Source organism: Limulus polyphemus, unplaced genomic scaffold, assembly GCF_000517525.1.
Source record: "Limulus polyphemus unplaced genomic scaffold, Limulus_polyphemus-2.1.2 Scaffold941, whole genome shotgun sequence".
NCBI classification, from domain to species: domain Eukaryota; kingdom Metazoa; phylum Arthropoda; class Merostomata; order Xiphosura; family Limulidae; genus Limulus; species Limulus polyphemus.
This window is the reverse complement of record NW_013666551.1, coordinates 99,676-112,225: the sequence shown is the minus strand read 5'-3', so window position 1 is coordinate 112,225 and position 12,550 is coordinate 99,676. Positions and strand designations below refer to the sequence as shown.

The window sequence follows — 12,550 nt, the reverse complement described above, 5'->3', positions numbered from 1 at the left end:
CTCTAGTCTTTCACTGCTAAATTAGGGACGGCTAGCGCAGATAGCCTTCGTGTAGCTTTGCGCGAAATTCATAACCAGTTATTTTAACATGTCAAATATATAGCTTCCTTTATACGAGTTAAAAATTTCTTTAATACTAATTTAATATCTATGTTTTCATTACTAAAAATAGATTTATTTCATTTGGAGTATTAGTATACGGTATTGGTGCTTGATATAAGGAACTTATTTTTTTTCTAAACATTTCTTTATCTACTTCAGGAAGTTTTAAATTTCCATGTTCTTCAGCTCTTGTTTGGTATATTGATTTTACTTTTTGACAGCTTTGATTATCTTTATTGAATCTATTTAATGTTTTGTTAATATATAATTTACGTAGCGGTAGTACATTTTGGTTTTGCAAATGTAATTTACAATAGTAATACTGTAATAATGATAATATATATTTGATAATATTTTATGTAACTGTATTAAAACTCTTAAATTTGTTAGATAGGTGCAGTTGATACCATATTCTGGAATTGAACCAAATTATGAATAATAACTATTTTCCATTTTATTCTACGATAAATAATGTTTTAAACAGTAAAATCTTATTGGCGATATTTTTTTTTCTATTAATTTAATAATAATGTGTTCTTTCCAATTTAATCTATAATCTAATATTCCTGTTAGATACTTAATATATTTTTAACTTTTCTAGAGTTTAATGAATATTTATATTATTCTTTATAGATAAATGTTTCCAAATACAATTTTCATAACTTATTGGTTCGATTGAAATTATTTTAAAAATAACACTTACCACTGAGCCACCTGGTGGCGAAAAAATGAAACATGTTTTATTGCAGAGCTACGAAATATACCGTTTTAGCAACAAACAGACGACAAACTTACGTTAGAAGACACTGGGGAACCTTTCTTCATTAACATATCAACATAGTTATTCGTTTTAAAAAAACAAGAACTTCCAGACTGGTGAGTAAAAACATTAAATTGTTCTGTTGAAAGAATAGATAACAAACTTAACTCAGATCGTTCATTTAGCCAGTAAAAGTAAGAAAGGACATGTAGAAGTGATCGTACGTTTTGTATATAAAATATTATATACAATGCCTAGCTTCGTTGCTACTAACAAAATCCCGAAAATGGTTTCCAGCATTATCATTGTAGTTGTGCGTGTGTGACAACACTAACATGCATACATTCATAAGCAAGCGAGTTCTTTTTTCTTTTTTTTTTATCTTACCTTCTCCATCCACACTGGTTCGTCTAAAGCAGTATTCATACTAGGTTAGTTTCAAGCAGCCTCAGTTCAGTTCGTTGACTTTGATGAATGTGCTGAGTTCGTTTGGAAATACACTGCAGTTCGTATTCATGGTTCACTTCCGTATTTTTTCAGCACTCACCGAGACTCTCCAATGTTCTCATTAAAGTTTTTCAAGCGGAACAAACTCAGTTCTTTTACCAAACAACGTTATTCGCACTGTTCTCCAAATGAACAAAATCTCGTTGAGAAAAAAAGCTCCAGTGTGAACAGTTGTTAAGAAAATATTGTATAAGGGCAGGAAATATCGTTGATTTGTCCGTAACTCGAACAGAACAGTTCACTTATATTTGTTTTGAATTTCGCGCAAAGCTACACGAGTGAAGAAACAAATCTCATACAGATTCTGACCAATATGTGATAGACTACAGGGAAATCAGCTAGTGAACACCACCCACCGACAACTCTTAGGCTACTCTTTTACCAACGAAGAGTGGGATTGATCGTTACACTAAAACGCCCCAACGGCTGAAAAAGTGAACATGTACAGTGTCGGGGATTCAAACCCGCGACCCTCAGGTTGCGAGTTACTTATATTTATCGCTTTTAAACCGTTACAACTTCGGGAACTTACATAAAGAATAAATAGTATTATCAGAAAAAAAAAGCACAGGGTTGAAAACAAAATTGAAAGGATTTTAATGTTCTGTTAAAACATAAATTTTGGACAACATACGTGTATATGAAACTGTGTCGATTTCTTTGTTTTTGCTTTAGGACAATTATTCTGTCGCTACTGCAGTAAAAAACCTTTTTTGCGCATTTTTCACCTTAGCATTTCTACTCATAATAGGTAATGGTTTGATATTAAGTATGTGCGACCAATAACTGATTTAAACAGTTCGAATGTCGACTTTTTAAAATAAATAACCAGTTAATCTCTCCAATTCCAATAAAGTCAAATAAAGGTTGTTATTTTGGTTAGATAACAATCACAGTAGGAGTCGATCTTGTATAACCAGTTACAGTATTTAAAGCTGACGTTCTATCTTTTATTAAAACTTGTACATATTTCAATTTGGTGTTATTTTTTATGTGATTATCTAGAATTTATCAGCTTCCTCTTTAATAAACACAAATTGTGTGAACAAACGTACCTAACATAAGGCACAGGCGGTGCATATCCAGGAAGGTATACCACAGGTTGCGAATTAGGTTGTTGAAAATAAAAGGTAGGCACTGGGTTTCCAGCAGCTGTGTCCATATTTCCCTTGTTTCGTTGTCGATTACGCTCATCAGGTGGTTTGGCCCATCTTACTTCGATTACCGCGCCATCTATAATCGTTCCTAAGAAATAAAATAAAATATTTTGGTAGAAAATTCTGTGAATATTTCTGAGCTATTTCCAATAAATTTTGGATTTTTCACACAAAATACAGTGGGGACTAAAGGGTTTTATCTAAGAAGCTTAATGTTTATTTTCAATTATTTGATTAGCTATAACTAATTCATTCCGGTCTTTGGTCCGCTATTGAACTACTAATATTCAAATTCAGACGTTCATCATTACCTGTTCCGAGTCAAATTATCTCAGTATAAACATCAAATTTAGCTACATTGGAGAGTGGTATTTCATTTTGACATTGAAATTTTAACATCCCTTTACTAATTCTTGTTTTTAACTTTTACCAACCTTAAGCAATCTTGTGTAAAGAAGTATCTGTTCGAACAATATGGCCTAAATGTTTTATTTAAGATTTTTGTATTGCCACTGGAATTCAAACCAACAATTAACAATCCTTTTGAAAGTTAAATTTACTCGAGATTTTGAAGAAAAAAAAATGTCTCGTTCGAACATCGTTGTAATGAAGTTTTAATTTTAGGTATTTTGATGGCTTATAGTGATAATGAAAGTAAAATACATTTTTGTTTGTTTCTAAGTCCAATATAAATTAGATACAGACACGAACAAAAATAATGAACATTACAATACCAACTGTGGGTGTGTTAAGTTACACTTGAAAAATCTTTCAATACACATTTTTGGACTTACCATTCATGTTCTGCAATGCGTTGTCGGCATCTTCACGTGAGTGGTAATGTATAAAAGCGTAGTCTTTGAGTTTCTTAACTCTTTCTACTTGCAATTCGCCATTAAGAGAAAATGCTTGTTTTATCTTTTCCTCGTCGGTAACCACCATGAAGTTACGGGCATAGATGACGGTTACCTAATACGAAAATATAATTAACTAAATCTTTCAAATGTTAATTTAGGATGGGGAGTGTGGGATGAAATTACGAAATCGGGTCAGTAAAAGATCAAGATTCAAATCCTACAAAATTCTCAAATAATTTTGAAGATAAAAGAAAAAGTTTTCCTATAAAAGGGGGAATTAATATTCTGACATCGTGCTGTCCTCGTTGATTAAATAAGAATGCAGAACTTTATACAGTAGAGAGTGTCCCACTAGGAGGTATTCATTTTGTTTTCCTGATTATTACAAGAATGTACAACTTTCCAATTGAAACATATAAGGGACAGTTAGTGTAGTCTTTGAAGTTTTGTTTAATAAATTTTTAATACATAACTCCATAATTTGGGGCACTGAGAAGCCGCAGCCAACTCGCTAACACATTCGAGACTCCCCAAAAGGGAATGTATGGTGTCTTCTGACATCTTATATCGTTGGACCATTTTTCTTCGATGGTAAAACTGTCAATGTAGAAACCCTACCACACAGCAAATCTTATTATTCATTTTGATTTAAAATTCCGGCTTTCTAAACTTTTGTTTAAAGGAAACTGTTAAAATTTGTTTTTTTAACTATTATCTCAACGGAGAAATTAAAATTCTTAAGGGTATTTCAAAGGATAGGGAATACGATGGTAAAGTAATCGACCCAGCCTTCTTTTTGTTTGTTTGTTTGTCTTTAAGCGCAAAGCTACACAATGAGCTATCTAATTTCTGCCAACAGTCGTATCGAAACCAGATTTTTAGCGTTATAAGCCCACAGACTTGCCTCTGAGTCGCCAGCGGGCAACTTAGCTTTGAAGAAATGTAAGAACTCGTTAATTATTTCACCAAAAACGGAAATAACCCCATTCGTACAAACCAAAGATAAATTGTATTTACTATATATATTCGTTGTAACTACAAAACTGAGTTTTTTCGAAATGTATTCAAATAAAAAGGCTCCCCGGTGGCACAGAAATGTGTCTGCGTATTTAAAACGCTAGAAACCGGGTTTCGATACGCGTGGTGTGAAGCTTTGTGCTTAACTTCAAAACAAACAAACAAATAAAAAGTGTTTATTTATCATCTTTAAAAATTAAATGTTTTACCATCACTTAAGACTCGTTGACTGTTTTTGATAAATGTAGTGTTTACAATATATATATATATATATATTAGCAAGACTACTAGTAATTTAAAGCTAAGAGTGAAAGAACACCAGAGTAATATTGGAGGAAAAAAGTCCGTACTATCTGAGGAACATGATATCTTATGGCACAAACTGAACTGCTGTTCAACTGTTCCTGAATCCAAAAACATAATTTTTGCGAATCACTAGAAATATTGAAAGATGCAAATGATATTCTAAACAAAGTCTTGAGACCTGAGAGTTCCATTACAAAGTTTTTGAACTATATTCACCAATGATTAGAATTCCTGAATCTCATTTGTATGTAGTGCTTCCATGTTTATGTATTGTGAAGTTACTGTAGAACATGTAAAAGTTTGTATGTAGTGCTTCCATGTTTATGTATTGTGAAGTTTCTGTAGAACATGTAAATATTTGTATGTAGTGCTTCCATGTTTATGTATTGTGAACTTACTGTAGAACATGTAAAAATTTGTATGTAGTGCTCCCATGTTTATGTATTGTAAACTGATAAATTATATCATGTACATCTTATCTTACCTTTTTAATTTAAATTATTTATTTTAAATACCATATTATAAAGATCGGTAGGTGTCTCGGACTATTTTTTAACTGTGACTTGATCTTATCACTTCTGAGGATCAACTTGTTTATGTTTCGTGACATAATAATTGTATTAAAATCCTTCGTTGCACCAAAACGTTGCATGGTAACTTAATTTTATAACTTTTGCACGAGTTGATTATATAATAATTTAAATAATCTTAGGCTTACTTGCATTTCTCAGTCCCTAGGAGACTGGAAGAATGATTTCGTGCCTTTTTGTTTCGCATATTCATTGTAACCATACACATTATTCCATCCTCGAGACAATCCGTTTTTTCCCCTCCAAATCGCAAATTGTTAACCATTTGCCATCCAGTGTTCTAGCACGCATCATAACGCCAACCGAAGGAACAGTTATTATGGTCTTTTACAGCACGTACTAAAAAATCATGGCAATATAGATACCGATTATTTCGCGACTCTTGGTACTTACTGTCTCAAGTCGAGTGTCATCGAGAATTGTTAGGGAGTTTAACTTCACGTTAGTTACAATGGTATTGGATAAAATTAGATGTTCAAATTACTTACTGATAATCTCGGAGATAAATATTTATGACACGTTGGTCGACAGCTTTACGTGTGGTCTTTACACTACTAAGACTTTTTTTAACAAAACATTTCCTTTACAATTTTAAATGTGCACAGAAATTGTACTTACATCCGCCAGAGGGCAAAGTTGTTAGCACTAGATATATCAACAGAATTATAGCGTAGTTCTGTGGGTGTGTTTTATCTGTAGAAATATACAAGCATTTACTGATAACTTGTTAGGGCTCTTTGGATTTATTTCTTTTATTTCTCATATATACTCAAGATAAGAATTAAGTATATCACGTATTAAATATATAGCAAGTATGTTCATTACTGTATAAGAATCGTGTACGTATATGTAACCTGACATATATTTTAAAAAATGGGAACACGAAGCGTAATTATACATACATAAAATTGTTATTGAAAATTAACTTTGGATATTATTTTAGCCCATAAACCCAAATCAAATACACAATCAAAGTTTAGAAGATAAAGCTAAATCATTTATTTTGATTTCAAGTTGTTTTTTGTAGATCACATGAGCACGCCACTCCCAAAAGCACAACAGTAAGTTACAATAGGGCCACAGCGTATGAAAGTTATCTGCAGGGTAGAACAAGTCAGGGTATAAAAAATGTAATATAGAAAATGGTGACATCTTATCTGTTGTATTTTGCCCTAGCACAAAGACAAAGAACCATCAGTACAGGTAGAAGGTTTCTTTCATTACATAAAGATATATCTGTCACAATTAATATGATATTTAGTAAAATAATTGGAAGCGTGAAACTTACGCAGTAACATTATAAAACAAAACCCCCAGTCTGGCAGTGTGTTTATTTTATTTTTTATTGATTCGTTGATTTTGTGATTTGTGTGACTATGTTTTCATCTTTGAGGTATTCCATTTTTTAACACGTGGTAATATGGTTGGTGTATATGATTTACATGCGACTGTTGAAATGGTTTCTACAGCTTGAAGTTGACTGTTGACAAAGCGTCACTTATTATGTAAGTTCTAAAAATAAGCGCAAACGTCATTAAAATAGTGAGGTCAGCGGTGCAGTCCCCCCCCCCCCAACAGCCCCATAATTTCTATATTTGTTAACATCTTCCTACGAGATCATTTACCTTATAAATTTCTATAATTGACAATTCTTTTTACATTCCAGAGCTACGGGCTTGAAGTCAAAAGTTTGATAAGAACATGAAGACTACTGATGTTGGTTTTTCATAGAATAACAGTTCGGTTGAGATCCAAATGAAAAAAATGAATGCAGTTCCACCAAAGTTAAATTTGTACTGGAAGAGTAAACCTATGTTGTCTGAATAAAGAAAACCCGGGTAGGGTGTGAGAAAGAGAAGTTCCAAGTTCGATTTGATTTCATTTATGAAACTGCTTAAATTTACAGTTTTAATTTAAAATTATTTTGATGAAAACTTCAATTTTAAGCCTGAAACTATTTTTAAAGGCACTTGAAGACCTCGGTTATGAATATGAAGCAATTTCGATTTGAAACTACAGATATTTAAACACTGATCAAAAAGTTCACTAAACTAACAATTCTTCAAACTAAGCCTAAATAATGTCACAAAAAGATAAAGATATTGAATAACGTGATAAAGGTTTTAACTTTTTGCACTTTCCTAAAACTGAGGAAGTTTTGTGTGCGCTCCACTAGTTCAGCATCAGGAGATGAGTCATGAGAGTTGTAGCACGTCATATTTGCACTTGCAATTATGTTTCATCAATACTTTCTACGGCCCGGCAAAGCCAGGTGGCTAGGGCGCTCGACTCGCTTTCTGAGGGTCGCGGGTTCGAATCCCCGTCACACTAAAACATGCTCGCTCTTTCAGCCGTGGGGGCGTTATAATGTGACGATCAATCCCACTATTCGTTGGTAAAAGAGTAGCCCAAGAGTTAGCGGTGGTTGTTGATGACTAGCTGCCTTCCCTCTAGTCTTACACTGCTAAATTAGGGACGGCTAGTGCAGATAGCCCTCGTGTAGCTTTTCGCGAAATTCAAAACAAACAAACAAACACAACTTTCTGCTGTTTGTTATGAGTCAGAATAAGGTATGTCTATTAAAATTTACTAAGGTATTTGAAATTAAACTGGTTAGCCTTTCTTTAAAACTGAAGTTTTTTTTCAGTTCGGACTAATTTAGTATCATTACAAGTGTAAGTTATTATTATACATTCTTCTTTGCTTTCATTCGGAAGTTCTGAGTAATAATTGTATACATACGCATATGTGTTTTTTTAATCCTGTATATCTTTAGGTAGGTACAATCATTCAGTAGATACCAAATTGGTGTATAGTGTCAAAAATGGAACAGCTCAGAGGTCTTGCATACTTTACTACAAAAAGTTTCCAAGCAAACTGAAAATAGTAGAGACGAGAGTTCACACATGTAGAAATAGCTTGAGATTCATTTTGACGAGTCTACCAACTCTGAGAAGCAGTATAAACAACATCAAACAAGAATTCTGCAACCAAAATACACCATCACAAAGTGTTCCCTTGGCTTTTATGTCTCAGACCCGTGATTCTCTAGCTAAATTATATACCTCCAAGCAAACCTGGTAACAGAAGGTAGAGAAGAAGAAACACTATGGACAATGAATATTGCAAGAAAGGACTTTTCGTTTGGTTCATGTAATGATGATGTTCTCTAGATGTTCAAGTTGCCTGGTAACTAACAGTTTTAGAATGGGATTAAAAAGCTTCACATATATTATTTTAGACTGCCTAGGATAACACTTGCTAAAGAAACTAGGTGATTAGCTAAAGAAAATCCACAAGTAATTCGTTATACCACCACTGGTCAAGATATGAAGCAATTGGATGCATTTATTAGCTGTTGGTCTGAAACACCAAACCAGTTACAAGACCTTCTGTATCCATGAAGGTTCTTCTCATTTTGTTGTATTTTATAAATAATATTCCCTTTATCTGCCCTATTTTATTAGGCAATTACTCTGTCCTTCACGGAATAATTATTGATTGATAAAAGACCATTAATATGCTACTTCCTTATGAACTTTCTGTCAGTTCAATATTTAATCAAATTCAAGTGACAGTGTTATATATATACGTAAATATAATAGTACTGTCTGTTGTATGTCCATGTAACTACTTCGCAGGTTGTGGATGGATCTTCACCAACATTGGTGTGGAGGTTCATTAGGTCCATGCGGGGGTACATACAGATTATCAGTTTTGCATTTTGTGTTTTGCAGTTTTTATGGGGATTTTTGCATTTTTTTACAATTACATATGAGGGAAGCAACTTTTCATGTCCTAAGATAACCTTTCGTTAATCATGATATTACATAACTTCAGTCAAACTCCAGCTAGTATATATATATATATATATATATAACAAAGAAAAAGTATACACGAATACTAGAATTTTTCCTCATTAAGCAGTATGGTGTGTGTTCTATCATCCTGAAAGATCAGCCATTGAATAAATACAGTACAACCACCCAGTAAAATCTGAGCTTCTTAGATGTTTAAATTTTTGTAAGTACAAAGTTTAATCTGACTAGCATACTTGAACAAGATAAACAACTTTCTCAGAGTTCCAGGTCCACCTATTGTGGATTATATTCCTAATCAGAGAGAAAGTTTATCAAAATGCAAGGAAACTGTAGTTTGGCCTTTAGCAGACCTACAAAATGTTCATTATCACCTTGACTGACTGTTTAATTTTATCTTAATGAAACGTTTCGTCTTATTCTTATTTCTTTTGTTCTCTGTATATATTTAAGTAAGTCATTTTTTGTTCTTTATCTGGTGGGCAGAGCACAGATAGCCCATTGTGTAGCTTTTTGCTTAATTACAAACAAAGCAAAAACTTTTCTGAAGTTTAAATTCGCAGACCTGTGTTATAGTGTGTTTCATTCAATTTATTTATTGCTTCTATATGTGACTAATGCTATTTTACATAATATCTTAAGTGTTATATACAGTTCTCATTGTGCTTTAGTCTTGTTATAATCCTTAGATTTTTCATCTGAGTTTTTTTCTTTTTTTATAGTGTCATCTTCCTACTTTTCTCATCGCCCTCTTTCTCATCAGCTTCTCTATATGGATTTTTCCAAGAAATTTTACAAATAGAACCTACTCTTTATTCGGATCAGGATTCTTACAACCAGTACTTAAATCATCACTCGATGGGCACAGCACAGCCCTTTGTAGAGCTTTGAGCTTAATAACAAACAAGCAAACAAACACTTATTATTTGCGTGAAAGTTAATTTAAACGTGCTCATTGCTGTTTTTATTTATATAAATCATGTTTTTATATCTGAAATTACCAAATTGTAGGAATTCGATAAATCTTACAAAATGGCGTTGTTGAATTACCACGCCCATAATATCATTCATTAAACATATTACTGGGATGGGAGAGTTATATAGTTTTAATAAATTATGATCATAAGTCTTTAATATTACCTAGGTTTTTGCTTTCCTTTTAAATATCCATGGCCAATCAATTAAATGCTATTTTTGTAATTCTAAAATTTTCTCGGTAGAAAATTATTTATCTTGACACATAAATCTACATGTGAATGAATGTTTATTTCAATTTTAATTTTTATCTTTAAATATTCAGACCTTTGTTGTTTTCTCAATGTTTTCTGGACTTATCTATTTTATTCTTGAACTGGATTTCGTTGGTAACGATACAAAAAAATTCAGAAAACGAATTTAAGATGAAATACTAAGCATTAACAAAAACTTGAAGTTAATTCATTTATATCAAAAACGGTGATTGTCTAAAATTAATTCATAATTCAATTAATGCTAAATTTTGAAAAACTCAAAGCGTTTTTTAATAACATCGGAAAATACAAATTCAAGTTATAAACAAGGTCCCAAGATGGCGACGCCACGTTAGCAGCACGTGACGACCCCACCCACCAGTTAAGCCTGTAGCATTGGAGTAGATTTGCTAAAAGAAAGTACAATCTTAAAATACAAAAACACGCATATTAAACATGGTCCTTTATCCTATGATTAACTGGGGCTTTATTTATACTCTATTATCAAAACAAACAAACACATGCACATTCAAAACCCTTGATTTGGTTATTGTTAAGCGCAAAGCCATACAGTTGGTTATCTGTACTCTGTCCCTCGCAAGTATCGAAACCCAATTTTGAGCGCTATAAGTCCTAAAACTTCTGCTGAGCCAACTTCGATTTGGATACGATAAACAAATAAAGAACTTTTACAAGGAAAAGAGATATCGTTTATAAACAAAATATTTAACGCCTCACTGATATACAATTTGATCAGCATTAAAAGCGTCATATTCAACACATTCATATTAACCTACCTTTAAACTTCTTTTGTTTATGCCCCCAGTGGCATAGCAGTATGTCTGCGGACTTTCAACGCTAGAATCCGGGTTTCGATACCCGTGGTGGGCAGAGCACAGATAGCCCATTGTGAAGCTTTGTGCTTAATAACAAACAAACAAATCTTTTGTTTAACCATATGACGAGGCATAGTCCCCAAGTGGCACAGCGGTATGTCTGTGGACTTACAACAGTAGAAACTGGGTTTCGATATCCGTGTTGGGCAGAGCACAGATAGCCCATTGTGTAGCTTTGTGCTTAAACTACAAACAAGCAAACAATGACGAGGCAATACGATACGTACCTTTGACATAATTTCTTCATCAACTTCTCGTTCAGGTTCTGCCCAATCCACAGCAATGTCGTGGTTCCACATCTGGAATTTTCCATTCATCAATTTACGACGGGCTATCGCTGCAGCTTTATGGTTTTCAAATTCCACAAATGCAAAACCCCTGTTTTTTGATTTGTCTTCAACATGACTGTAAACAATCACATCAACAACGCCTTCTGTCAGTTTCTTCATCTCTCCTAAAATTTCATCTTTCTTTTTGTTTCTGGGGATTCCGCCGATAAAAAGTCTACAGTTATCAACAGATTTGCAAACACCCACAAAATGACCCTTTCGAATTTCATAATTGTTCCATTTTTTTATAGCAGTTTTGGCATCTTCAGGGTTAAAAAATGTTACAAAGGCGTAACCACGATTTTTGCCGTCATAGTTCATCATCAGTCGAATCTCAAATATCTCCCCGACCTTCTCAAAGGTAAGAAAGAGTTCATCTTCGAATATATTCCGAGGTAGTTTTCCTACAAAAATTTCACAACCTTTTGGCGGGGGTGTTCCGTCCCAGCTTGAAGGATAACCCATCCTCCGCTGTCCATTCTCTTGGTTAATTACAAAGCCAGTTCTTTCTAAAATGTTGTTAATAGCAGTTTGTGTGGATTCAGGAAGCGATACCTCTGGATAATAGACTTGAGCCATGACTTCTGTGAACATGGACTATACTAAAATGTAGGCTTTTCTCTTAGCTTATCAAGTATTAGTAAAACATTCTTATGTGAAAAGATATTGCTTTCTCTATCCTATTGGTTGTAAAGTATTATCATTGTGAAACAATTTCACGTGACTAGCTACTAGTTATCTTATCTTATAAAGTCAGCCATTTTGCAATTTAAGTCTAAAAACAAATACTGACACCCCTGTACTAAGATGTATTTTTAAACAATTTTAAAATGATAACCTAACATTTAAGAAAAAAATAAGTAAAAAATAAAAATAAAGGAGGTCAAGTGTATATAAATATATTAATGTATACATTTCGAAATTTTAAATCTGAACTTCACCTCTTGCGCATGTGAGCTAAATGGCCAGCTCAGAGACGTTT

The 12,550-nt window shown here is 33.1% G+C and overlaps 1 protein-coding gene across 3 annotated transcripts in view; it reads right to left on the bottom strand.

The window, feature by feature from the left end:
- The window catches only part of LOC106461352 (probable RNA-binding protein 46), a 25,768-nt gene extending 13,600 nt beyond the window's left edge, over nucleotides 1–12,168 (bottom strand). For all 3 annotated transcript variants that reach the window (XM_022388255.1, XM_022388256.1, XM_022388257.1), the window contains exons 1-3: nucleotides 11,467–12,168; nucleotides 3,321–3,495; nucleotides 2,425–2,614 (exon numbers count right to left, since the gene is read on the bottom strand). In XM_022388255.1, the coding sequence (XP_022243963.1) occupies nucleotides 2,425–2,614; nucleotides 3,321–3,495; nucleotides 11,467–12,162 (1,061 nt within the window). In that variant the 5' untranslated portion in view covers nucleotides 12,163–12,168. The remainder of the gene's footprint in view (nucleotides 1–2,424; nucleotides 2,615–3,320; nucleotides 3,496–11,466) is intronic.
- Nucleotides 12,169–12,550: the final 382 nt, after the last annotated feature.